Source organism: Lissotriton vulgaris, unplaced genomic scaffold (genome assembly GCF_964263255.1).
Source record: "Lissotriton vulgaris unplaced genomic scaffold, aLisVul1.2 SCAFFOLD_2108, whole genome shotgun sequence".
Taxonomy (NCBI): domain Eukaryota; kingdom Metazoa; phylum Chordata; class Amphibia; order Caudata; family Salamandridae; genus Lissotriton; species Lissotriton vulgaris.
In genome coordinates, this window is record NW_028241102.1 from 108,048 (window position 1) to 134,675 (window position 26,628).

At 42.1% G+C, this 26,628-nt stretch overlaps 1 protein-coding gene across 1 annotated transcript in view; it reads left to right on the forward strand.

The window, feature by feature from the left end:
- LOC147672110 (uncharacterized) overlaps positions 1-20,790 on the forward strand; it is a gene marked incomplete at its 5' end in the record, with an annotated part of 100,454 nt that extends 79,664 nt beyond the window's left edge. The window contains 2 exons of the mRNA XM_086948029.1: positions 15,325-15,469; positions 17,090-20,790. Of these exons, the coding sequence (XP_086804155.1) occupies positions 15,325-15,464 (140 nt within the window). The remainder of the gene's footprint in view (positions 1-15,324; positions 15,470-17,089) is intronic.
- Positions 20,791-26,628: the final 5,838 nt, after the last annotated feature.

Sequence of the window (26,628 nt, forward strand, 5' to 3'; positions counted from 1 at the left end):
CGTTTAAAGTTTTCTCACTTTTTATGTGTGCTGTACAGTGTAGGATGCATGGAAAGTCTGAAAAGATTTGAGAAATAAAAGCATTTCTCCTCGATAACACCATGTCAAAACTGCATTATTTCTTGATGCAAAACCCTGTCTACTTTTTCTTAGTAGTTAGGGTTTTGCATCAAATACCATGGGATTTTGCATGGGAAAACCAATGGGCCACCCATGAAACGACCCTTGACGCTAAGTAATGTAAAGCAGTGTTACTTTCGGACCACTTTCCAGCAAGTAAGCATTTTGCGGCAATTTGTGAAACACACCTGCTGCAAAATATTAGGAAATATATCCCACTCTGTCAAGCAAACAAAGAGATGAATAAAGAGGTCCATACACAGGACAAGTGAAGTTCTCAAAAACATAATAGGGTCCAAGAAACAACAACACTAAGGTACATCCACAACCCAAAGCCCACAAACACATCCATAGTAGAATATTATACATTAGTACTACCATACATCTAGCACTATTGTTATCACATTCACAAGAAAATGAACTACCACCGACAAATAATTTCAGTCAGTGAAATGCAATACACATATTTAAGTGCAGAAACAAAATCAGCATGCAAATGCATTATCACAATCTAGGTACACTCATATTTGAGTGTCTTTACAGAATAAAAACACTCTCACACTCAAATCCACACTCTCTTCCCCACCCTCGTGTGGTATTTCCTACTAATGCCCTAAAGCCTAATATTGAAAACACAAGGAGATGATGGACAGAGCGCTGATACGTTTCCGCCACTCACCCCCAGTCACAGATCTGGGTTGAATTCATCATCGTTCTTTAGCTCACTTCGCTACCCCAGTTCAGATCCAGTCATTTACAAATCAGTCTTGGTTCTGTCCCTCATGCAAACAGCCCAGCCCAAACTGCCAAGCCTCTTCTTCCCTGGACCAGAAACAAGCATCCTGGGACTGGATTCGGCATAACACCCCTCATAAGCCAGGCTTGCTTGAATCCAGTGGCAAAGTGAGCATGGGGCCCTTGTCTGGGCATACCCTGCCAACTTAAGGCGAACAAAGCAAACACAAGGAGATGATGAACGGAGCACTGAAACTTTTCAGAAACTCACCCCTAGACACAGATCTGGGTTGAATACATCATCGTTTCCAACGTAGCAGTTGCTGACTCTCCACATGAATTTAGCGCCAAGAAACCGCTCGGTAGTCATGCGCTTTATAAATATTTTAATTTCAATTTCAATTGGAACTGTGAAGTATGTGTCTTTAAGATGTAATTTTACCACCCATTCTCTTTCCAATAACATGTCCCTTAACAGATGGATACCCTCCATCTTGAAATGTCTGTATGTCACAAATTGGTTTAACCCGCTCAAATTTATCATGGATCTTCATCATGTGTCCTTTTTTCCACTAGAAAAAGGGTACTGATATAACCATCCTGTCTTCTTCTATTTCCACTATTGCATTTTTTGTTAACATCTAAAGCACTTCTTGTATTACAATTTCCCCTGAATCTTTCTGGAAACTCAACTCTCTTGGTTCTATCTCTTGATACGTTTCTGTATTCAAATATATCAAATACTCTTGTACTGTTGAAATGACCGATGCATCGTCCGTTATTCGTTCCCATTGTTCTACGAACAACTCCAGTCTTCCCCCAACCTTTTATTGGGTACAACCAAAATTTGGCCCTTTATGCTCTAGGTCTACTACTCCTTCCTCTCTAAGGATAGAAACCAGAGGGTTTCCTTTACTAGGTCCTCCCTTGATATTCAGTGCCTTGGTTTCCTGGATAATGGGCCTTAAAAAACCCTCAGGTGGGAGGTGACCCCATCCTCCTAGCCCGTCCATAAAAACTGTTCCTGGAGAACACCCTCTTCATGGAGTGCTGGGCCTTGTCAAGGCTTGTAAAGGTTTGAACTTTATTAGCGGTGTTCTTCATCATACCGTCTCCAAATAAAAGGCCCTTCGCCTCATCACCAAACTCTTTCACACAATAATCTGCCAGTTTAGGATTAATGCAAATGAGGATGCTTTTTCTCCTCTCAGCTAAGTGCCCTGCATTCGCATTACCCAAAAAACATATTGCCCATTGGCACAATTTTCTTAGAAGGTGAATATTCACCTCTGTACCTTTAACATATGCTTCCTCGATTTGATCAAAAATCATTTCCAGAAAACCAAGGATGTCGAGAACCTTGTCTTATAACACAAAACAAGTACCCAGCAATTCTGAAAAGTCTAACTCTACCGTAGGAAAAAACATAAAGTTTTTTGTAAAACCCTCACCCACCAGGGTACCCCTTGGTGGAATGCTGCATCATTGGGTCCATCCCATTGCGCTGCAGAAACGGGGCGAGCTGCGACCTACAGATTGCGCAGGAGCACTTTGAGTGACTATACAATGACAAAAGAGGAGATAGATTTGGAGGGAGGAGTGGGGGGGGGGGTGGATAGTGAAGTCTTTTAAAAAATACCTGGCTAGTAGGTTTTGTTCCTTATTCTGACCCCTAGTCGGTATGGTTAAAAGAATGGGGGATCTTTTAGGAAAGAAGGGATAATGTTCCTACCTCCTAAAAGGTCGACATGTTTCTTCCCATACCCCTATTAGCTATTCTTCATGACCTAGGGAAATCACTACTATTGTGACTGCCTAATGTTATATTTAGTGAGCACCGTCAGACTGAAGAAAACGTGACTTATATCTAAAATAGTGTAATTACTATTGGCACATCTAGTGTATTACCATTGAAAACATCTCCAAAATGATCGGAACATATCTGTTCAGTAGACACACAAAAACATTACAGATGGTATAAGGAACACCACATACATTAATGAGTTTCTACTATTGCTTCATGGTTCCTCTGGTGGAGAGTGAAGTCTGTAGTCCCACTCTCTGGGAGGAAACGTACTGTGAGGCTGCCGCCACATTTGCATTGCATTTTAAGGTAGGTTATTCTTAAAAATAGGTCACGCATTTGCCAGACAGAGCTTCTGTAGGTTCTTTTCTGTAGTATGTTTCCGTGGGAGATGAGGGCAGCATACGCCGCGTTTACCTTGTCAAGACTTCCACTCTGCCCGGTTACCTATTAGGGAGCCGCCGAAGACCACATGTTGTCGGCGTCTCGTCTGTCGGCATGTTAAGTTGAAATAAAGACTCTCACCCGTTGCGTCCTCACGCTGATGTAAAGGCTAGACTGCATGGAATCAAAATGGCTATCACAAATGGAACTGTCAATGGGTTCCATTGGGAAACTAGAGAAGCAATTTAGATGTTTTTTTTATAACAACTTCTACAAATACCTTCTGAAAAAGTGAATCCCAATTAAAGGTGATGGATTTATTTTCAGCAAGTGATTTAATAGGAAATTATACTTGGTTAAGTAGAGTGAAGGCGAAAATGTGGGTGTCAGTATACCAGATAATACTGGGGTTATATTTCATTCCACTGTAGGTGGTGACTGGTTGTTAATTTCATGATTGTTAACCATCCACACATCTCTCAGGCCACAGTCTCATCGGCTGGAATTTGCTTGGTCTAGGGAAATACTATGGATCATTCCTGCTCCTTTTATGTTTGTGTGATTTTAACTCAGGCACATGTACTTGCCTTTACAGTTGTTTCTGAGAGGGGAGCCAGGAGAAGAAAGAGCAGTCCCGGGGTCAAACAGGGCGGAGGGGAGTCAGCAGCTCTGACTACCAATAAACTATATCAAGCCCTTCACAGCCTTGGGCGCTACTTATATGTATGGACGCACTCAACCAAAGGGTAACCTAAACCCTTACATAGCTAAGCACTTCTCCACAGACCACGTGCAATCAGGGGACATCACACGGTCCATACAGGACAGACTACATGGATTTACATAGGAGGAGCCCATAGATGCTCTCACAAATGGGGTGCAGGAAAAGTGCTTGTACCCCACAGCTATTAATGAGCAGCCACCAAACATTATTTGCGTCACAGCCCAGTGTGGTGATAAAGGGCTTGATAAAAGGAGTACCTATATAAGTGCATCTCTATACCTCAGCAGAATGCAGCAAAAGGCAGATGAGTAATACCCAAAGCACGGCACAAGTCTATTGTACAAAAAACATAACAGGTCTGTCAGAAGGACATAATGTGCAGCAGGATAGCTGCACCAGGGACGTTTGACCCTACACAGTCACAGCAGCTGCCCACTGTGACACCAGGTACCTAAGATTTGAGCAATTTGAAACGTCATGCTAACCAGCCACTATCATATAAATAACTCTCCCTTCTCCCACAAACTACCACTGCAACAGTATATAGACACTGTTACATTAACAAGTTGACAGCATTACAGCAATTAGCGGTAGCAGCACCTCAACACTGTTATAGAAATAATGCTCAGACAGCGAGACACTGTTACACTCACCAGCTGCTGTCACATCACCTACCTTCATTTACATTAATAAGCCGCTGCTACAGCAAAACAAATATTGCTACATTAAGTACGCACTGTGATATCAACCTGTCTGCCTCTAGTAGCAGCTACCCACTGTTACAACAGCGAGACTTTGTTACAGCATCTAATGCACTTAGTATCTGTTACAGCATCTAATGCACTTAGTATCTGTTTTACAAATAGACACTGTAACTCTGTGAATGTAACTTGCCGGAAAACTATGCAATACTCTTTAGTGGGGTCTGTCATTAACGCAACGCTTAGTTTTGCATGCATTTCAAGAGTTTATTGCTAGTCACATCCAATGCCATGCTGTGTTTGTATTAAGAACTAAGGGGCATATTAACAACAGCCAGCGATAATTATCGCTGGCCGTGCAGGCTATCTCTGGTATTTATCGCCCTGGTAGCGTGTAATTAATAACGCGTTACTCCAGGGCGATAAAAATTCCAGAGATAGCGAGGTCATCGCCCTTTTGCAGGGAACATCTCTGGTTTTCCAGCAATGTTCTCTGCAAAAGGGCGATAACCTTGCTGATACGACCCATGGGGGTCATATCAGCATAATCCACCCCTATTTTAGGGATTGCTAAATCAGGATTTTAGCAGACGTTAGATTTTGGCGAAAACTGCCATTTTCGCCAAAATCTAATGTGTGCTAAAATCATGTGGGATGCCTTGTAAATATCGCAATGTAAACATCAGCGATATTTGCAAGGTAGTCCATCTGGGGTACGCCCAGTAACGCCCACTTTGCATCTCAATGGAGATGCAAAGGGAGGCGTTGGGGAAAAGGGTGCTAACATGCGATTATGCATGTTAGCACCCTCTTGTAAATAGGACGCTGGTTTTATCTCCACTTTTTTGGCTTTGTAAGCCAAAAAAGCAGAGATAAAGCCCTTGTAAATATGCCCCTAAGGTGCAAACGCTTTCCCTATTGACACTGAATGGGTGAACCCAACTCTTTCATACATCAGGCCCGTAGTGTATAAGTCAGTTAAGAGGAGATGCCCACACCTTCATCCGTGCGGCCCCGATATACCACCGGTGCTGGGCCCTAATGAAAACGGGCTTGGTCATGACGGAACGTTTCCGTCATGAACACAGCTCGACCGATGCTCATGACGGAACCGTTCCGTCATGAGCATCGAAAGGGTTCTCATTCAGTGTTACCTAATTGCAAAATCTTTGAAAGAGTGTTCCATTTCTGTGTGCATGAGGTAAACACAGACCGCACGCCAACAGGTGTTGCGCGTGACCAGCAGCAGTTTTAGTGGTGCGTGTTGTGACAGAAAGAGCTGTATTATTTTACCTATTCTGTAAATATTTTGTATTTAGCATTCGAAACTGAGAGGCTGAACTGCGTAAGTGACTGCTTATCTGATTCATATGAAAGAGAAAAAGAGACCCGAGTGTTTCATTGACTGTGCGTGATTCTCTTTCGTGACTGAAACCCAGTAAGGGCATTGGAAGCCTTGATGACGAGCGCTTCTGTTCACGTCCGTGTTCGCCAAGAGGCCTTTCCATTGTTTTTGTTATGAAGGCAAATATTTCCACAGATGCGAGTCAAGCTGTCGATCATTCCGACAGCCTCAGATATCTGCCCTCTCCAGGCTTCCCTCAACACGCACACCTTTCCAAGACGTGCGTCATCGGACAATAACATGTCGACCAGCAGATGACTGCCATTGTTTTTAGGTGAAATTACCAAAAGCTACTCGTCTCTGTTTCTCCAGTATAAAACCCACACACGACTAATTAACTGAATTAAGTATAAGGCGCAGTTTTAATTTAATGGACTGTTTTTAAAGATTGTTGTGGGTCGGGGAGGGGGGGGGGGGAGTGATACAAGTTATCTCGAAGTAGAGTGAGGACTGGTCGTCAATGGACCACCATAGCGTTCTTCCACATAGGAGCACCAAAAAAGACATTTGAATGTGGAGCGGACTTAACAGGCGAATCACTTCCCCTACCACATCTGAGATTTAGTAGACTAGAAAGAAGGGTACCAAAATACCAAATGTATACTTTTAGAATTTCAGTATCTCATCCCAGTGTGTAAATTCAACACAAAGACAATTATACTTTTGCACCTGTTGGTCAGTGCAAAAATCAATGCAGAATTTGCCGGTCGCTGGCCTGGGATAATTAGGATGGAAAAAATTGAAGTAGAATTGCATGCATTGTGTCAGTACCTCGCTATTTTCGTTTACAATAACAAGGCTATTGGTTCAATAGCCCCTTGGAGACTTCATTAATAGAAGGCCATTAATGCGTTGCATTATGGCCAATAATAAAATTATTTTTTCTAAAGGGTGTACCTACTTTAAACCTAAAAGCGTCAGTGTTAGCGTCTTCTTTTGTTGAGTCTCGCCAACTACACATTTTTCCCAGCTTTTCTTGGTTATTTATATTAAAACATCTTTTGTATATCCAGCAAAGTGAGACCTTTCTTATAATGAATAATGCTTGTATAGCACAACCTCTCACATGTGATAAGGGCTTCTCAGGGAGGCTAAGTATAACAGAAGCTAAAGTGAACGTTGGGACGGAAAAAGTCCCTGGCATGGCAACACATGTGTAGCCCTGCCTTTAGTGCCTCAACTGCAATGTCTGGGTCCCTAGTGTTGATTTTTCTTGTCAAGGCTGAACATGGATCATGTGTGTGCTCCATGACATAGGCCTCACATTAGACATTTTGGACTGGAAGGGGTGACCAAAGCCCTACCTTCATAGTGGTTAAAGGCTACAGTCTTTGTCAGAAGTTAATCAACATGAGCCTGGTGGTGGCAGCATACGCTGAAGTGATCATTAGAAGTGAATAGGCCTTTTTACCTGTGTCACTGGAGTGAGGCAAATATGCTCACTCACGTAAAGTTCCACTGCTGTGTGCATAACTCACCCTTGGCTGACATCAAGGTAGTACGTAGCACTGTGCAGTGCATATGTGTTGCATGCATGTGCTGGGCGTATGTGTGCCTGTGAATGGTCTAATACCCTGAAGATTCTGGGTTCCATTTTGGGAGATACAGGGCTGACTGGAGCAGTATGAAGATGTAGAGGATTTGCAGATTGCTGCATTCCTATGGGCTGGGTGTGGCACACACTGGAGAAAGGAGAGCCAGGCTCTCCTGCACGCTTCGAAGGGTGCTCTGTGATTCGGAGAGATGTCACTGAAAGGCTCCTGGTCGCATCACAGGAAGGAGATGGGGATGACATGAGAATCATAAAGAGAAGGGCAGAGGCCCTGGGGTAACCTTCTGATGCACCTATCACAGTGGCTGACAGCCAGCTGAGAACCTCTAGTCACTCCCATCACCTATGTTGTGGGGATATCAGATTTGGAGTTGCTCTAGCAGTAACAGATTGTTTTCTGGAAGCATGGTCAGGGAAACAGACGGTTCTTCGAAAGGAATCTGACACCCAACAGAAACTTCAAAGACTCAGACCTGAAATCACATCTGTTGTCTGGAAATGGACTATAAAAAGTGAAGTTTAAGGCCCCCAAAATTGTCAACTGTCAAGTAGCTGGATACTGGGTCGACTATGCGTGGAGGGGCAGTTCTGCAAGATGTCTGCCTGTGGCCAGGGCTGGAGGCTAAGGCCTGCCTGTCTCCCATCTGTGTGAGCGTACATCACACAGGGACATCCAAGACCACCTTCCCTGGAGGCTGGAGAACCACTACCTGCCTGCTTGCTAAGATCTGTGTTCCCTGTGAGGAAGGGCAGATAGCTAGAGGGAGCGAAGTCCATTTGGGGATCCTGGTAAGTGGATCCCTGTAGTGAGGAAACCTACGCCCCACCGATCGGGTCATTGCCCATGTTAATTTTCATGTCGTGATCATGTATTCCTGTGTGGGCTACTGTAATGATAACTATGATCATCATCCCAGCCAAGCCCATGTTTGGAGTGTAACTTGGCAACCTCATATGCCAGAACAGCCTGCCGTGAAGTTTGCCTTGCACATTGGGCCATCGCCTGATGGGCTGTGTAAGTCAGTGCCCCCTTATGCCAGAGGGGGCTGCCATGAAGAGGAACCTGCTGTGGTGCCGATCGGGCTGTTGCCCGAGTGAGGAGCAGGAATTGTGACCCTGTATGCCAGATAGCGGCCACTGGAAAGAGACAAGGATCATAGCCTGTTTAAAGCAATCATCACAAGGAGAGGCTGCTGCAGTGATTGCGTAGGCTAGAGCCCGACTATGGACCAGAAACAGAAGAAGCTGAAATCTCCATCCCACCTTTGGGGAACACCAAAGGAAACTTACAGTTGCATCGAAGGAGCGCCGAACATGACCAGCCGCGTTCTCTGCAGGCGTACATGAATACAACTCACCAGTGGCAGATGATGCAGCCGCCATGCCTACGAGAGATAGTCTCCAAGACTATGGTCAGACAATCCTTGCTAGTGCTGGTAAGATTGAGTGAAGGGCCCGATAGTGCTTCGACACTGGAACACGTTTCACTGTTCTAACAGCGTTGGAGTGGGACTCCTGAGGCTCAGACTGCTAGTGGGTTCTAACCTGAATGTCACCTATAGTGGAATGGGAATAACCATTACCACTAGTGAAATGGAAGTGGACTGAGTGGACTGCTTAGGGGACATGTGTATGCCATGTTTCACTTTGTGATCATATATAAATACTATTTTTGTCATAACAGAAAGCGTTTGATTGGGCAATCATTTATTGCTGCTATTGAGCATATTTCAAGTTGTGAACTCGTGTTTGACCACCTGTATCTATCTCCCCTGAGGCATTGGAATACTTGGCCCAGTTACTCAGACCCCATAGTAGATCAGGCCCCAATACAGCAGGAGTTAAAGGCCTCAACTCCCATGGTTGGGCCCAGTTCCTCCTGCTTGCCCCCTGGCTCTCTGAACGAGGATCTAACAGTGAGAATAAAGGACATGATTTGGGGTGCAGACAGTGACAACGGTCAGGTGGTCAGGTTGGAAGCGTCTCGTGATACTATCTTCAGCAGGTTTAAGAAACAGATGTGAGGTTTTTTTATTCTCTCATGAAGGTAGTAATTTAGGAACAAGACAAGGGCTAGGTGCTGGAAAATCCGGATTCTCAGTCCAGGTTTTACTTGACTTATTATGCTGTTTGCATGTTATGTTATGTTATGTGTTATGTTATGTTAGTTTATGATACTGTACACTATATCCTGGAATGTTAGTTCGGTAAGGTTAGGTAATGTCATTGTATGTTGTGTTGTGCTACAGAAGTTTCATCATTGTTGTGCCACAGGTTCTTTTTATAAAACAGTTTATGGCTTAATAGCTCCATTACATATCTCAAGTAACCGCTTTTTCATCTGTCCAGTATAAATACATAACAAATTAGTGCCATAAATCGTTTGATGTAACTCCCAGAGCAAAAATTGATCCATGTAGCTCAGATAAAGAACCTTTTCTAACACTGGTAGTTCTCATCACAGTACTTCCTGGTCACCACTCTTCGCTCGAGTGAGCTTCATTGTTTCCTTCACTCGCGCAAGCCTGGGCCTATTCACCATGCCGTGGATGGGCTGCTCTAGGCTACCACTTCTTTTTTACTGCAAGTTAGTTTAATGCTCAATTACTTTTGTGATTTCCTGATGCTGATCACCATCTACAAACGTTCTAAAATTATTACCAACCCCTGAAGCCTACATTGAAAGCTATTTTTACTTTGTGTAGTGGTTAAAGACAGAGTTTAATATCCTTAACACACAGATTTATTTTCCCACTCCTGGCCCTTATTCACACAGGGTGAATTGTCGACTAATAGTTCATTCTCTCGCCTCCATTTTATATTTCTAGTAGGCGGTCACTATCTACTTTCTGCTCACTCGCGTGCGGACCAAGAGATGCGTTGGATCCAATTCAAAATAGCTTTTTAGAGTAAAACACTAAAATTTAGACCTACATACACCAAACTCTTTTGTGGTACAAGAAGTATGAAAGGAAAGGTTGCAGGATGTTAAATATTTTCTGACACACAACAAAATGTAAATACTTGTAAATGAACTTTACAACTATTTCAAAATGTATCAGAAGAAAGAGGAACCTTCAAATGAGGAACTTTATTTTGTAATTCTGAGGTGTGATGGAAACAAAGATTTTAATCAGATCAAAACAAACCAATACACTTTACTTGTGCAATGCAGAAATGATAAGAATGCACCGACACTATTTCTGCATGTTTTTGTTTGTGCAAAACTTGGGTTTAGCAGTAAAGCTGCATGGTGAATGCACATTTAATGGCAATTTCAATGGAAAATGTGCTTTATATATTAAGCAGTACCCTAGTACGCCATGCATTATTAAATTATTTAGTGCAATGTGCTCAAAATATACCACTGGACACGCACACGGTTCACCCACAATTATTCGGCCAAATGGATGCAAGTCATTTGCTTCACTTCATGAAACCCTTTGACTTTTCACAACCCCTATGGCTTCACTGAGATACCATTGACAGCAGCACCTCCACTCTGAACATTGCTCCAACACCACTGCACCTGAAATCTTTCCTGCCTGGAACAACATGCCTCTTTAAGGGACACTAGCTGTTAAAAAAAGAAATTAGGGACAGAGAATATGAACACAGGGATGGAGGTCTGTCTGTTTTCCCTTGAAAGCCTGTATTCTTGTATTCATAGTCATTCACAGGGGTTGCAAAATCCCATGTGCATTATGAATATTTTTTATACAGGAAATTTTGCCAACTCCTGCTGCTGTTCATTTTTTAATTTGACTGATCAGCATATCAGTTGCACCGCAAAATGAAGGGCAGCTCTCAAACCAGTCGCCAACTTGTATATGCTAGATTGTGAGCTGCCCTTAGGACTTCTACCCCTTTCTTCTGTATGTTTATACTAATATTCAGAGTGTCGTTCCTATCTTTTTTGGAATACAGAAAGAGTTCCAGGCACACTACTAAGAATCTGTGACAGTTGCAGACCCACCCAGAAGTATCCACATGCTTATTCATTGATTGTGCACGTCTGTATGCGGAGTTGATACTCTGAAGTGCATGCACATGTTAAAACCTTTTTTTTGTTTCTCCACAGGGAAAGATTTTTTTCTATGCAGAATCCCGTTCCCTACATCCACACGATTGTGTAGGAGATTCCATTCCACATCTTCCTAAGAATAGGCATGTACTATTGCTCTTAATTGGAGTGACTCTCAGAGCATACCGGGGTGGAAAATTGCCTGTGAAAGTCGATTAATTTCAACAAATGTTCGACTGATGATATAAGGAAACCAGGCTATTAGTTGTGCAGGATGTGAGGCCTGCACAAGTAATAGGTCCACAATTACCCTCTCGCTGGGAATCAAGCACCCCATCGTAGAACTTGACTACCTTAGGGTAGCGAAGCAGAGCAGTCCAATGCCTACTTAGGGGAGGTGGTGTGGACCAGTAATCACCATGCACTGATGTGTAATAATAACACTCAATAAATGTTTGCCCAGTCTGTGCTTTTACTTTAGAGAAGGAAAAGAACATTTATTACACACACACTACCTAATTCTATGCAGTTATTTACAAATATGCATAAAACTGGTGGAAATGCCTTGGCGAACATTGCATTTGACCCTTAAAGGGTCATGATCCTATAAATCACAGCATCCCCTCCCATACAATACAGCACATAACCATAAACGGGGTGTCACGTTAAATCAAGCAGGCCTATTTGCTTTATCAATGTTACCACACTAAGGGGCATATTTACAATAAAGTAGCGAAGCGTGTTGTTAAGCCAAGAAGGCTAATGACACGCTTCGTCATTTTAGAAATGCAGGGCTGCACCATATTTACTAAAATATTGTGCAGCCCTGCATTTTTCCCTGCACTGATGCTAACTTTAGCTGCCAACGCTGGCACCCTTGCACCATAGTGCAAGGGTGCCTGTGTTGAGGGGAAGATTGTTTATGTGCAGGAAGGCCCTCAATCCTTCACATAAACAATCTTGAAATGCCTTTTTGTAACTTCTATGTGTGCTTCTTAATGCAGCACACTGAGAAGTTGCAAAACACATTTTTTTAAAAATCATTTTATACATGCAGGAAGTGGGACCATCCTGCACATAAAGAATCATAGGCAATTTGCTGTTTTCATGAGTGCTGCACAAGGCAGCACACATGGAAACAGCAAAAACGAGGTGAAATAAAGCATTTCTCCTCCTTTGGACTGTTTAAGACCAGGTTGTCCCTGGTCTTAATTTTGGCGCTGCCTCCTATTTACACTGCCCTTGTAAATAGGAGCCACTGTAAAAATCAATGGGTGTTGCGGTGGAACGCCCATCGCAACACCATTGCCCTCCCCTTTCACGCTGAAAGGGTGTCTTATTTACAAGGCAGAGTGTTAAGCAACGTTTAGTAGCTTAACACTGCCTTGAAAATAAGCCAAGGTCCCTATCGTCATCACATCGTCACTGAAAGTGACATCGGGGTGGTGACAGGGGCTTGTAAATATGGCCCTTAAAGACCAGATTCACATGTTAAAAAAAAGTTCCTGCGCTCACTGACATTGATAGCCATGTTTCATCTGCAATTATTATTAGTGATAAAGCATTGTACCATTCATGAAAAAATTACTATCAACAATATTTGGGAATAAAATATTATGAAACAACATGACATGCCTGTGTCATTCTTTAACCACTTTAGGCCACAAAATCTGCAGCCATAAAACCAATCAACTTTGGGCTTTTTCAGCCCGCAGGTCATTATGGGACACTCCCTCGCGGTAGCATGACCACACAATGAGCAGCTGCGGCCTCTGCTCTGTTTTTCTTGCGCGGGCATTTGCACCCGCTACTTCTTTGTGTTGTTTTTTTTTATTTGTTTGGGGGTTCCCAGTCCTGTCTGGGCACCTTAACTTGCCTTTACACTGGGGGTAGCTCGGGGAACCCAATCCCAGCTGTCTTGTCAGCTCATGCCCGGCCGGCCGTCTTTACTGCGGGTGCGGGAGCCAGCAGGTTGCTTCTCCCATGCCAGCTCTATGAAGGCAGCGTTTTCTTTGTATGGTGGCAATCCTGTACTCCGCAGTCACAGGCACGGGGAGCAGGGGCAAGCCCACCACCGTTGAGGATAGCGCGGCAGTGCTTCTCCTGTTAGATCCCATGCCGGGTGCCTGTAGATTGGGTTGTGGGTCCATTTCCTCTTTGTTGGGGAGGTGCAACTGTGCCCCCCCCTCTTGCTACATCAGGGCTTGGAAATAGGATCCCGAGCACTTCTCAGGGGGGTGCAATGAAACCCCCCTGTCTTCTGTCTCAGCGGGGTCCCAGAGAATGGGTCCTGTATCCCCCAGTACATGAACCGGCTCAGGGGCTGGAATCATCTGGGGTGGGGGGTGGCCCATGCATGCTCCCTCCCGAGCTCATTAATTAGTATTGTAGCTCATGCCAACCCCTTGGCACTGGCCCATCATGGGTGTTCCCTCCCCCTTCTTGGCCTCATTTCCCCCTGGTGGTGAGCCCTAGACACATACAGCCCGTTCCACAGGCTTCCTAGCCTTTTTGATAGCACACTGTGCAGGGAGCTGGTTCCACTGGCTCCCTGCCCCAGCCTTTCTTCTTTTTCTTTTCCTCTGGTGCTCCCCTCCTCTTGTTTGGGTCAAGAAGTCCAGTTCCTCCTCCAACTGGTCTTTAGGGGGTGTAAGGGACCAGCTTCCCTGGTCCTTGAGAGACCCGTTGGTCCTGGGATCCACTCTAGGCAGAGTGCTTAGCTCATTAGGGTATCAGGAGGTTTGTACTTCCATGGTGTTGCCATCATCCAGTCACAGTGTCCAACTCCAACAACAACCTCTCTCCCTTGTGCGTGAGGTTTGAAATTGGGGTGGAAAATTATAGAAACCAGGCACCCCTAGACAATCCTGGGGTGCCACATCACCTCTCCACCCCTAGTCCAACCTTCCTGCACAGCATACTGGGACAATACAAAATGGTGCAATCAAGAAGCCACTGTTCACATTTCCAGTGGGAGCCTCAGCTCTGTCCCTAGCTGGCATCACTTCCACTGTCTTTTCCACCAATATCTAAGCCTGCAGAGTCCCCTCTGCTCCAGGCTACCTGTGCACAGTTACTGGGCTGTGCACAATGGTAGTCTCATACACGCAGCCCTCACAAATGTGCACACATGCCCAAATGTAATCAGCGTAGTGCCCCTTGCTGCCGCTCAGCAGCCTTATCTTAAAAAGCGGTCGCTGGCGGTAAACGTGCACAGTCTGTTTACCATGTGAATACTGTGGGTGAGACACCAGTTGTGAGGCTCACTGACAGTAAAAAGTTCAAAAACGGGTATTCCAAAAAGCAAAAATCCTGCTGGTTTAAATGGGCAGAACCCATTTCACTACAGATGGTTATTGCCATTATGGAGCAAACACCGATTTTAGATCGGGAAGCGCTTTCCAGATTGCAGGTTCATTTTTTTCAGTTTTATGTAGTGTGAACTTGACCCGAATGTTTTGGAGCACTTTACATGAGCACCAATTACACAGGTTGCAGTCATTTTATTAGGCATGGGGATGGTGAACTATTTGCCCAGAATTACAGGATTTTGAGCAAACGTGAGACTGGAATTTGGTTCTCCTTCTCCAAAGTTGCCAGCTCTGGCCATAACGTCACATCCTCTTTTACTTACTCAACATTATTAATCGAACAAAAGTTTTGAAAAAAATCTTTCTTTGTTCATATGACTAAACTGTTGGCACATGTGCCATAACGGTGTCTTCAAAGTTCATTTCCCCACCAAGATACCCTACGAGCGCTCTATGATGCTTTGGATAGATTCTTCATCTAGGCATTGATGTATAACACTTTCTGTTGCTTTCACCTATTTCAGTTGCATCTGAATGAACGTGTCTGTTTTTTTTAAATTTCAGCTGATAGGGAAGGAAATGAAGGAAAGTGGTCAGCGGATGCCCTTCAAGCAGATATTGCCAAGCTGAGCTCCTTCTCTGATATCTCCCTGAGACCCGAGTCATGGAGTGCCGAGGACAAGCTCCTTGAAACAAAGGCATAATTATGGTAAACTTCTTCCCTGCACTTCATCCTGTTTGACTTGGAAATCTATAACATAATGCATATCAGGTAAAAACCCCTGGCTTTGGAAAAGCCACGATGGCACTATATAAGTATGACGCTTGGACTGACAATAGATGCATTATTTGATTACACATGTAGAGGGACAACAGAAGATAGGTGCAGGGTAATTATCCATTATGTCAAATAACTAATAAGCAAACAAAACTTTCAATAAAAAGGGCCAACTTTCTTGTGTGCCCATCCACATAATGAATCTTTGTTGAGGCATGGTTGGTGGCTTTCCATTTGAGCCAGGCCCCACATATTTGTCCCTTACTCTAAAGTTGCTGGTAGAAAATACCCCCACCCCCAATCAGCCATCCAGAGTGGGTGCCTTTCTCGAAATGTAGAGGGAGGAGGAACATTCCCCATTTCCAACTAGGGTTGCTTCCAACTAGTACCTCCTCTGTAAGACTACAGGATGCAATCATTTAAAGTTGGGTTGACGTGGAATGTGGTAGTGAATCTGTTTGTCCTCTTGCCATAAAGCTGATGGTAAAACATCTGCGGTCCCCCATTAGGACTAGGAGCCTCAGTACTTTCTCTCCCCTGTCATATATACGCAATAAGTTGTAATGGAAAACAGAATACTTGGGATAGCCTACAAAGTGTAATGTAGTTAATGAAAAATGCTAGAAGGCAATCAAAAAGTATATAAAGACATTGCTGTTTTAACAGACCAGAGCTTCACCCTTGATCATTCGGAGCATGTAATACTAACATCTCTACACTTTCTACACAGTTTTATAATGTTTCTGTCAATGCAAGAGAAAAGTGGCAAGAACACATGATAAAATAGAAACTTAAAGATAGCAACTAAAGAGATGTCGCCAATCTCTTTTTGTGGGAAGGAATGTCAGAAGGCCTTTGCACACTGATACAAGAAGTACTAAAAGGAGCTCACACAATAACTTTCTAGAATCCTGGCTTTGTTGTGCCAACCTCATCACGAGGCTAAGCTTTACTAACACAGTACAGCAAATGGGCAATTGTATAACATAGAATTACAGGACTGCAGTACATTTAAAATGCTTGTAGATGTGCAGAAATCCTAAGATTTTGATAGTGTTGAAGCTGATATATAAATGCCATAGCAAATGAGTAATAAAGCACAAGGGCATATGTGAAAGCACACATAAGCATCATCATTTTTATAGTAAACATATATGTTTTAAGGCATAGATCTGGGTGAATTCACGTTCTCAAAGCATATTTGAAAGTGCCAAAGATTCCCGGCCTTAGTGAGCTAGGTGGCAGTGGGCTGCTACTACTATACCCATATGGTAGGTATCCCACCTCCTTCCTCTAGTGGATTTAAGCCTCGGTGCCTCCTTTGATAGCCCATTCTGTAAATCAGACAGGAGATCTAACACTTGGCCTTCTTGTGCATAAAAGAACTAAATGTTAGAATTGCTTAGTTTATTTAAGTGATTATATCAAGGTAGCCTTTCGATTGGTTTAACACTATCTTAAACTGTAACACGCTGCATGAAATGCCAAACAGCCTGTTAACAATTTATACATTCTTTAAATTACTCATAACATGTTTTTTTCGTTAAATAGGTCAGCCATGGATTTGAAGAACCACATGAGCTTCAGTCTTGCATTTGCTCCACTCTCTTTCCTGCGCCTTTTCCAACAAACTATTGTTGAAGACCACACTTGTTATGATCATTCAAAGTTTGATGACAGTCAACATTTAAAGAAATGTGGTAGACCTACGTAAAACTTTCAGCTCTCTATGTCCAATCTTTTAATTCCAAATGAATGCAATCCATGAACTTTTGAAATGGTATCTTCCATACTGCAAGTGGTTTTCCCTTACAAACGAAACACATGTTCTAAACATGTTTACATAGGATAATGGTACTGAAAATCCTCCAATGTCTGTCTAGAGAATGGAGTTTATAACTATTGCTTGAATTAAAAATCGATGCAGGTTGAGATTTATCATAAAAAAGATCTAAGATGCCCCTCTTTCCTAAGAGTATTCTATAATTTCCTTGAATTCTGTTTTTCTCCATAGGAAACCTGTACCTATTAACAATTTGTTCATACTCTGTTGAGCCAGAAGATTCAACGTTTTTACTCGACAAACTTTGTGACTTTTTTTCAAAGCTTTGCTATCTTCTCAACCAATGTGGAGACTGTGAACTTTACAACAATCTGCGTGAAGGAAAATCCTCCAAATATGGTTTGCTACAAAATGTAGAAGCAGAATAAATCTCTTGTAGAAATATTTTGTATGAAAATCCTTCCACAATAAATATGTGAGTGAATTTTCATTCATAGGTAAAAGTTAATGTAGTTCACAAGCTTCATGAAGCTTTGCAGGTAAAATTAAATTTCCCCAATCCCTCATTAAGATTCAGCTAAATAAAGAAACAGATAAATAAGTCAATAAATATCATTAGACATCAAGCAACACTTCCAGACAAAATTCATGTGTTTGTACTCACATTATATTGGCGAAACATGGGTACAATACACAAATATTTGAGATTATCCAAATGTATCAGACCCGTTATCGAAACCAAAGTGTCAGTTAGATTTCTTCAATATTTACTTTCTACTAGACATTAATTTAAGTTCCTGGGTGTACTACACAATATTACAACAAATTTATTGTATGTATTTACAAGCCTCTTACCTATAATATACTGTATGGATTTTAAAGTAAGCGAAAAATCATATGGATTCTAGGGCTGTGCATATTTAGTATTTTCTTGAATAACTTTTTTAATGGAGCAATTCTGCTTTGTATGTTTCCTAAATCCTGTGTTTGTGGGTACGGTGAAGCTGATTACTTGCTTATTATTTCTGATATTCATCAGAACAAGTAGTGTAGGTGGTAAATGCTAGTCCGTGTTGACCCTGTGTGAATGAATGCTGGTACATATGAAAGAAGAAACAGCTTTGCTGCATATCATTTTCGGGTCCCTCTTGTGGCGAACTGCCATTAACTTAACCAGGCCAATGCCCAGCCAGCTGACGGTGTTAAATGCTTTGTGGCCGATTTTCTGCTAGCTAGGACAGTTTCACCACATGTAATTATATTCCTCCTTTTTGATACCACTATAAATAGACCTATTTCAAACCTTCTGTGTGGCAATACCTTCTTCTCAGTCTGTCATGTAAACAAATGCTGCCAGCTTATAGGCACTTCACACAGCGCATGTTCCTGTTGTGCATTCCTGCATAAGCGACAACCTGGTCTATCTGCTGAAGACATCTCAGACCACTTCTGAGCAGTACTTTATTTGAGCCGGTGTTATAGGTGGGAGGGACCGATAGCACTCATTTGTTAGACCCGACACTTATTTTTCCTCGTCAGGCTTTTACTTAGATCAAGAAAAAGAGAAATATAAACAGGGAAAGAATGAGGGAGAGAAAGAAGGAAACAAAAAAAACGAAAGAGTGCATGGGGAAAAAAGAACCTGAAAGAGTGAGATAAAGGGACAGGGAGTGTTTGGCAGTGGATGAAAGAGCCATGATGAGGTGGAATCAAGACTACACAGCCTTGGAATTCGGCACCCCGACCTATTATAGCATCCTCCACAGCTTCTGAGCATAACATTTGGTATGTCAATTAATATATTACAAATTAAGTACTGCTTTTAAGTTCCTGCATGCACAATAGATTAATGTAAGACCAAGGGTACCCATTGATGTTCGGAACTTCACATTTTGGATGATAGAATACTCTTGAGTAAGGAGGAAAGATATTACTGTTTAACTGATTTTTTGATCTAGTTGATTAGAAATGCTTTCAATATTTCGGGTGAATCCTTCACTGGATAGGATATATTCCTACACTGCATATCCATGAGTGTTGCAGTCCTGGATCTTCAAGCAGCATGGGTAGTGATGTGGCGAGAGATTTTGTCACCTGGAGCGATCCCTGAGTTTGTCGCCCAGTGACGGCTGGTGCAGGTAAGAGGAGGGGGGGGGGTGGAGGCGACAGATGACAATGAGCGGCAGGGGGGTTAGGTGACAGATGGGGTAGAATAAAATAAAAGAGAAAAAAGAAAACTTACCTTGCCCTCACCGCTGCCCCTCCCCAGCTACACCACTGAGCATGGCAACCAAATTGGTATTTTAGTACTGAATGCGAACATGAATTTCACCCTTTCCAAATGACCAATCAGTCAATTAATGGGACATTACACCTGTCGCTGTAGATCTAATTCTCTCTCCCAACCCCTCTCACGTGAGAAAAATAATAGGCAATGCAAAGACTGCTCAGAAGTGACAGGAATGCCTGAGAGCCAAAGCCAATGAATGTAAAATGCCATCACAACTTCACTAACCCATTAAGACCCTTGTATCAATACATTTATCTCAAATTTTAAATGGGAAATTTTGCCTCAAATTTAAAGTTTTTATGTGTGTAGACTGCACTGTCCAAATGACAGGCATTGCCCTTGTGAAAAGCATTCTACAAATGTATCAATAACCAATTAATTATCACTGCTAGTGTAACAACTCGTAAACAAACGTAGATGAACGGCAATCATCAATCACAATGTGGAAGCAGTCTGCTTCACACCAGTTCTGGACCACCAACATTTAGATTCAAATTGCCAATATCACTAGTTAGGTGAGATGCATTCTGGTCCACACTCTACTATCCAGCTTGTTAACTCTTTAAAACATGCAAGGTACTGTGCTAGCTGCAGTTTGTTCTCATATTGTCTTAATCCACTGGATGACTTCTATTGCAGGGAAATTGCCCTCAATATCCCTGCTGTTAAGGTAACAGCACCAACCTTTATCTTAATAGGTGATGGAGAGAACATACTTTCAGGCAGCAGGCTATACATCATGCCAGCATTTTTTATATGAGGGGCTATCTCAATGTACTAGTTGGTGTGATATTTGCTGCGTGCATGCAACTTGTCGAAGGTACTATTGGTTTGGTTTTTAATCAATTTGAATTTACCTGATAGCAAATAATTTGTCAATATTTTTCTAACAAATCGTTTATAGGTTGTTGATTTTCTCAATCACTCGATGTCTGCAGTTCAGTTTACTTTGAATAGTCTCTTCACTAAGTTTCTAGCACAATTTTCTTGTACCCCTGAAAAACAAGTATCAGATACTGAAACTGGAATATCAATATATGTTGCAACTTTTATAAAGTATTATGTTTTTTACGATTGCATAATTTAGACAATTAATTTTGTTGTGTACTTGAATATTGCATTGTTTTTATGGCTTGGGTTATTTTGAATAAACCGGATTATACTACATTTTAAATGCTACCTTCACTCTTCCAGGAGTGTTTCTAAGGAATGCTAATGGTTATGTTAGATTATACCCACATGGGTGTGTGCGAGCAACACTTCCAAATAAGGAAGATTCCCCCCAGAACCATAGATTCCAACCATTTACTTCTTCTCTCCGTTCAAACTCTTTTCACTGGGGGAACAAGTACCCACATTGATTATACATATTATTTTATTCTAATTTAGGAGCACAGGTACTGAACCTTTATCTTTCTCTCAGTCGCCCTCCCCTCTGTGATTAATGACTTAAGTACAGCGGACCAGCCGAGGGAAAATTATAGTAACTTTCTTAATATTTCAACTCTTTACAAGTGACTACACAAATTAGACGACTACCTCCCACACATATACAGGCACCGATAACCCACCATCATGATAGATCACCAGGGATTAAGCTACAATGACAAACTAGTTGCAGAAATTTTGAGAACACCATCCCTACTAGGGGCTGAAGGCCTCACACCCACAGGTAGTCAGACAGATGACTCAAACACAATCACTAAATTGAAAAAGCAACTGGTTAAGATAGCTCTACATGCCTCAATTATGACGGAATATTTAAGGGCCAACATTCTCCAAATGGTCTCCTTGTCAGCATAACACCAAGCATCTTCCTTGAAGATATCACCTTCAGGCGAGAATTGTCGAAATTTGCATGGAAATGTACCAGAGACTGGTAGGATCTAATAATTAGTACAGCCAAATGACTATCAGATGCATTACTAATTAAGATCACCACAGTGGAGAATGCGCTTAAAACAGGAATAAGCATCGCATCACTTAACTCAAGACTGGCGGACGTAAATGGGGAGATGAACGTACATAAAAAATATCTCGCTCAACAAAGAATTTCGAAACTACAGAAAGATATTTTAAAAAATTAGACAGAGAAAGAGTCTACCCATACACCAAGGAAGACTATCAGGCCACGGGAACAGACACATCTTCAGAAGAAGAATCCATGACTACTCATTTAGTATTACCTCAAGTGATGATAGCTGGGGGACCATCCGTAACCGACGGGAAAGGAATCGAAAGCCGCTAATCAGCTACCCTATGGCACCTTTACATGGACATCAACAGATGACCCCATTCCTGGCCAACCTTCAGTACCCCTCAGATGTATCTGATGCAACCACATATTCCGATGCACCAACAACCCCTACCTCAGCCTCCTTTTTTCAAAAGAGGATGGGGTGGAGGAAGAGGCAGAGGAAGGAGAGACAACAAGATGGTCCAGTGGCAACAACAAAAATCACAGATGCAGTTGAATAGTCACACAACAATAACATTATGAAACTAGTTGTCAATCTATCAGAAAGGATATTAACCACAGAAGAGGAGGAAACGCTGAAAAAAGGTTTAGATTTTGTCGCAACCCCTCATTTGGACAACTTTCGCCTCCATGGAGAGCTACCCCAATTCTTCAGAAAAATCCACCTCCGAGCATTTTTCGAAGACAAATCCCATACCGATCCTGAGTACTCAGGACTAAGCAAACCATCTAGATTCACACCTACTGTGGCGATGGTACCTAGTGAAGTGATCACCTTTGAAAAAGCTGTCCTCAAGGAAGTAGGGGCCCTAAAACATCCCACTGGATTCAACAACCTATCCCTAAAAGAAAGGAACACCGTCCAAAGTCTTACAGAAGACCCAAGCATCATCATTAAACCAGCGGATAAGGGAGGAGCGATAGTATTGATGTCAACTTCCTCATATGATGAGAAATGTCTAGGACAATTATCGAATGAGTAATATTATTGCCCACCTACCAATGATCCAACTACCAGACTCACCCAAAATCAACAAATTGGTGACTGAAGCAACTATAGAGGGATGGATTACCAGGCATAAGTATGAGTTTCTTATTAACTCTACATCCCAAATATCATACTTTAACATTCTGCCAAAGATACATAAAGGGACCACATCACCTCCAGGACGTCCCATCGTCTCAGGCAACAACTCTGTATTTGAACCAATCAGCAAATTCTGCAACAATTTTTGAAGACCTTTGGTTGCCAAAACAGCCTCATATCTGAAAGACACTACTGATGTCCTTAATCTGCTCCAAAATCTGGAGTGTCAACAAGAAATCGACCTGTTGGTGACATTAGACGTGGAGCCACTTCATACAAATATCCCTCTAGATGCAACAATTGAGTTGATGGAAACCTAGTTACTGGCTGAACAACATTGGAAGTTAGCAACACCAATCAACTTCATTGTAGAATGCGCCACCAAAGCTTTGAAAGAAAATGTCTTTGAATTCTAGGATCAAATATACCAATAGGTCCAGGGTATTTTATGGGCAGCTCCTTTGCGCTGAGCCTAGCCTGCGTTTATATGGCAGATTATGAAAACAAACACATAACTGGAGAGAGCAACCCCTACCGTGCTAACATCAGAATGTGGAAACAATTTATTGATAATATACTGATCTCGTGGCATGGCAAGTTGGAGACATGCAAAACATTATGTACATGAATCAACAGTCTCAATCCACACTTTTATTTCACTAGTACCATGTTGAAGATCTACTTATATCTCAAAGTGAGGATGGACTGCCAACCACCATTTTTTTAAAAGCTACAGACCGCAACAGTCTCCTACTCTACATTAACCATCATCCCAAGGCACTTAGGGACAACCTCCAATTGCCAATTTCTTCGCTTGAGACTCAACTGTGACACCTTTGCGAATGCGATGCCCCAACTAAAGAACTTTGCACTAACCTGACCACCTGTTATTACCCAAAGAAAATAGTCAAACGAGCTTACAAGAAGGCCAGAAAAAAGGAGACAGACAATCCACTTACCTTTGTAATGACCTTTACACCTTCACCCAACAAGATTCAGAAGATCATAAAAAGACAGTGATCGATTCTTAAGAGCGGAATCCTTAACATTCCAGACCCTAGGTTCACATTCAAATGAACACAAAGTCTATGAGATCTCTTGGTCAATACAGGTCCACTTAAGATGAAGAAAACCAACCAACTGACCCTCTGGGGAATGCCTCCAATAGGAGGGCACTATCCATGCAAAACTGAGCAATATGCAAAATCCCCAAAATGAGTAAAGAAATCAACATTAGGAGAAATGGGTCCATAGGTACAAACAGGACATAACAATTTTAACACAAGAAATTGTATTTACCTTATAACATATCCATGTGATCTACGCTATACAGGCATGACCACCAGACCCATAAACACCAAAATCGCAGCAACATCCGCTGCAAACGCATCACAACTAAAATGTCAACACATTTTGTAAACACCTACCACACCCCAGATGACATTAGATGGATGATATTAGAAGCCAATGACCACAGGGATCAGTGGTCGCTATTCACAAGAGAACAATGATGGGTGTTCCGTCTGAAAAGTCACATGCATGAATTGAATGATGAAACCCCCTGGCATGAATGTAATGTTCAAAAAGAAAATACATAGAACATTTCTATGTTAATGCCTTAAAAGTGCACCCATTCCCTACATGAGATTCAGGAATACTACTGGCGGGTCGTCCCGGTGACAGTACTAGGGATGATCTCTCTAGGTATGACACATCTGAGCACCTTGGATATTTTGCCCCCAGATTCGAGAAATCAAGGAGTAACTTATGAATGATAAGGAGGACCAGGGGTATCTCTGATCCACCATATGATACACCACATATTTAACAAGTGTCGCCTGTTTTTATTTGAGTACATACCCTTTTTGTGAGTACATACCCACTATATTTCTATTTCACATTATACCAGGTTGTACAATAAAATCTCATGATAGTTGATTCCGCTGTACCCGCTTGGCTATTATGCTAAACACCTCAATGGGAAGATTACTATCATCATGCAACACCGTGATCCAAAGAGAGCAGATTTCACGCTATTACCTATTTGTTTACTACACACATAATCTACACTGAGGTCCCATCACTACTGCGACTGGTGTAGACATAATAAATTGTAAACCATTCCAAAATGGCTGCCACACTTTGCCCCGACGACTGGGGTCATACACATACTGGCACTACGTTCTGATGTTGGACCCACTTCCGGGTCATGGCACAGGTGAGACTTGTTACACCAATGACGGCACACTGTATTTAACCGCATCCCACTCTACAAGCACTTCATCTACAGGACCGTGCATGAAACTGTAAGTATGGTAGTTGCCGCCTAGAGGAGAGCGAGTACTTTGCAGGTGAACTGATGCATTTAGCACCTCTACTCCTCATTTTTGTTTTGCAGCAACTGCAATAATCTCGCAGTCCCCTGCCTTGTCCTACGGCACATTATGGTCTATAAGTAGGGGTAAGAAATATCAATACTAAATCTAAATAAGAATAGGAACAACGTTTCTATTCTGTAACAAGGACAATGTTTGTTTTGTGGCTCTATATGTGTAGTCATTTTTATGAATGTTTTTCATTCACACAATGAAATAATGAGTGATCTAGGCACAGGTGGCACAAACCAACAGAAGAGCCAACGTGGGGCTGCGGGAACACAGCATGGCACTGCATGATATGACAATATGCAGAAATCAGGCTTGCATTATGTGTGTTGTCCACAAGAACTCATTTTAGAAACAAACATTGTTTGGATGTTTCAAGTTTCTTTTTCTCTGCACTTCTTTTTTCCTTTCTGCTAGGTTGATTTATGGATAACTATTGGGGTGAGCATAATATAGATACTAAGGATCTAATGCGTCATAACCAGGGATTACATAAAACGATACTCGTAACACCCACCCTGAACTAGGGTAGAGGAACACATTTTTTGGTCCTGAAAAAATACTAAGAAACATGTATTAGACTGACAGACCGTGAAACATGTCGACCTGAATAGTGAAACTTTGACAGTTCAGTATGTAACACTCACTGAGTAGTGGCACTTCCTAACTCAGAGCGCACTAATTTCCTTGAGGTAATTGTAGATCACACTCTCCATCCCTAATATTGAGCTCTGCACAACCGCATACACCATCACAGTTGATACAAAAAGAAAACACCGACAAAGAGCCTTCTAGTAGGGCCCGTGGGGCATTGACCCCACGAGGAGCAAAAGGTCCAATGATGAAGCATGACACCCATATGGGTGTGTCAGGGCAACACTTTCAAATAAGGAAGGCTCCCCCCCCCCCCCCCCCCCCCCCCCCCAGAACCATAGATTCCAACCATTTACTTCTTCTATCCACTTTAGCTCTTTTCACTAAGTAACAAGTACCCACATTGATTATACATATGTTAGCTTATCAGCATTTCTGTTGTGCCTGCTACAGTTGGTATTGCACCACAACGTTTTCGGGACCTTTGTAGAGGGCCTTGTACAAATAGCATTGTTTCATAGCAATTTCTTAATCTGTACATCCTTCTGGATGTATATTTCTAGAATATGCATTTATCATCGAATGTCTTCTTTATTAATTGTTTGGTTTATTTGATGTGTAATAAATATAGTTTTGGTTGAGATAAAGATCTTTTTTATGTGTTACATGATAATCCATAATTTTGACTAGCTTCTAAAATGAAGAAAGTCAGTCTAATGAAAACAGGCTGCTGAAACTTCGTTTTAGAGAAAACTCAAAATGACGAAATACCTTTTCCATGAAAATATAATGCTTTTGTGGATAAGGTAAATGTAGATTTAAAAGAAGCATTTGCAATGCAATAGGTCTCACATTTACGAGAGTTTGAACTATTTTCATTGTAAATGAAAATGCCTTTTATTTGTGTTGTTTTTAAAACAGATAAATAAAAGACATTGTCATTTGCAATGCCAATAGCTAAACTCTCGCAAATG